This window comes from Entamoeba dispar, genomic scaffold (genome assembly GCF_000209125.1).
Source record: "Entamoeba dispar SAW760 scf_1105229459121 genomic scaffold, whole genome shotgun sequence".
NCBI classification, from domain to species: Eukaryota; Evosea; order Mastigamoebida; family Endamoebidae; genus Entamoeba; species Entamoeba dispar.
The window spans coordinates 1-1195 of NW_001853534.1; the positions used below are offsets into that span (position 1 = coordinate 1).

The 1195-nt window shown below is 25.6% G+C and overlaps 1 protein-coding gene across 1 annotated transcript, besides 1 other annotated feature; it reads right to left on the bottom strand.

The window, feature by feature from the left end:
• EDI_296350 (uncharacterized protein) lies at positions 1-527 on the bottom strand (the record flags this gene model as incomplete). The annotated part of the gene is made up of 1 exon (XM_001735390.1): positions 1-527. A coding segment is annotated over one exon (527 nt), but the record flags the coding sequence as incomplete, so codon positions are not given.
• Positions 518-593: a microsatellite.
• Positions 594-1195: the final 602 nt, after the last annotated feature.

The window sequence follows — 1195 nt, forward strand, 5'->3', positions numbered from 1 at the left end:
AAATCTTCATTTGAACTACTTGAATTAGAATCTATTTCTAATCTTTTTCTAATAAATTTAATATCATTGAAATAAATATATGTTTTCTTATTTGTTGATATTTGATATATTTGAATAGAAACATATTTAACAATTGAACCACATTCTTCATCAAAAACTCTATTTCTAATATTAACACATGTCTCAGTATTATTACTTACTCCACTAACAACAAGTCCTGTATTTGGTATTTCATCATCCCTAAATTCATATGGAAGCATTCTCACTTTGAATTTCAAACTTATGTCTTCTGATGTCCATTGTGCAGTCCAACATAATTGATCTAACTCTACTGTATTAGCATATCCATTAAATTTAAGAGTATCATAACGTTGCACTTCCCCTCCAAGCCAATATCTTCCGTCAATTTCATAATCATAATAATCAATTATTGCTGAGTCATTTAATTCCCATCCACGTTCTTTATTGGAGTAAACAATTTCTCCACCTAAACAATTTGCGATTAAAATTGCAAATATTACTTTCATCTTCTTCTTGTTTTGTTTGTTTCTCTTCTTTCTTCTTTCCTTTTTAAATACTTTCTTTTTTCGTTTTCGTATCTTTGATTAAATGATTATTTTCTATCTTATATAGCAAAACGTATCATTATAATAAACAAGTAATTAAAATAACAACTATATAAACAGTCAATTAATTATTATTTATTCTTTCTTCAAATGCAAACTCTACTTCGGATGGATTAGAATAACTTGCGTTCATACGTGATTTTATTTTTTGAGATAGTTTGAAGTCATTTGAATTTCTACATAATAATAAATATTCAAGCCACAAATTCAATGAGTGATAAGCAAGATCCTCATGAATTAATGCCTCATCAAATACTTTTTTAGCTTTTTCAATTTCTTCTTGAGAAATAAAGTAATGTATTATCTTCAAATAACATTCTTCATCACAGCTAGTCTTCAATACCCATTCAATGAACTTGTTTAGTTCATTTATGTTTGTTTTCATAATAATATCAATACAATAAATTTTAAGTTTTCCTAAATACTCTCTATTAATGTTTAATATTTCTTTTTTCATTGTTTCGATTTGGTCTTCAACATGAGTTTTTTCAATTCTTTCAATGGCATAATCAAGAGATGTTTTAATAATTTACATCACACCATTGATTTTATTTTTTATTTTATTCTTT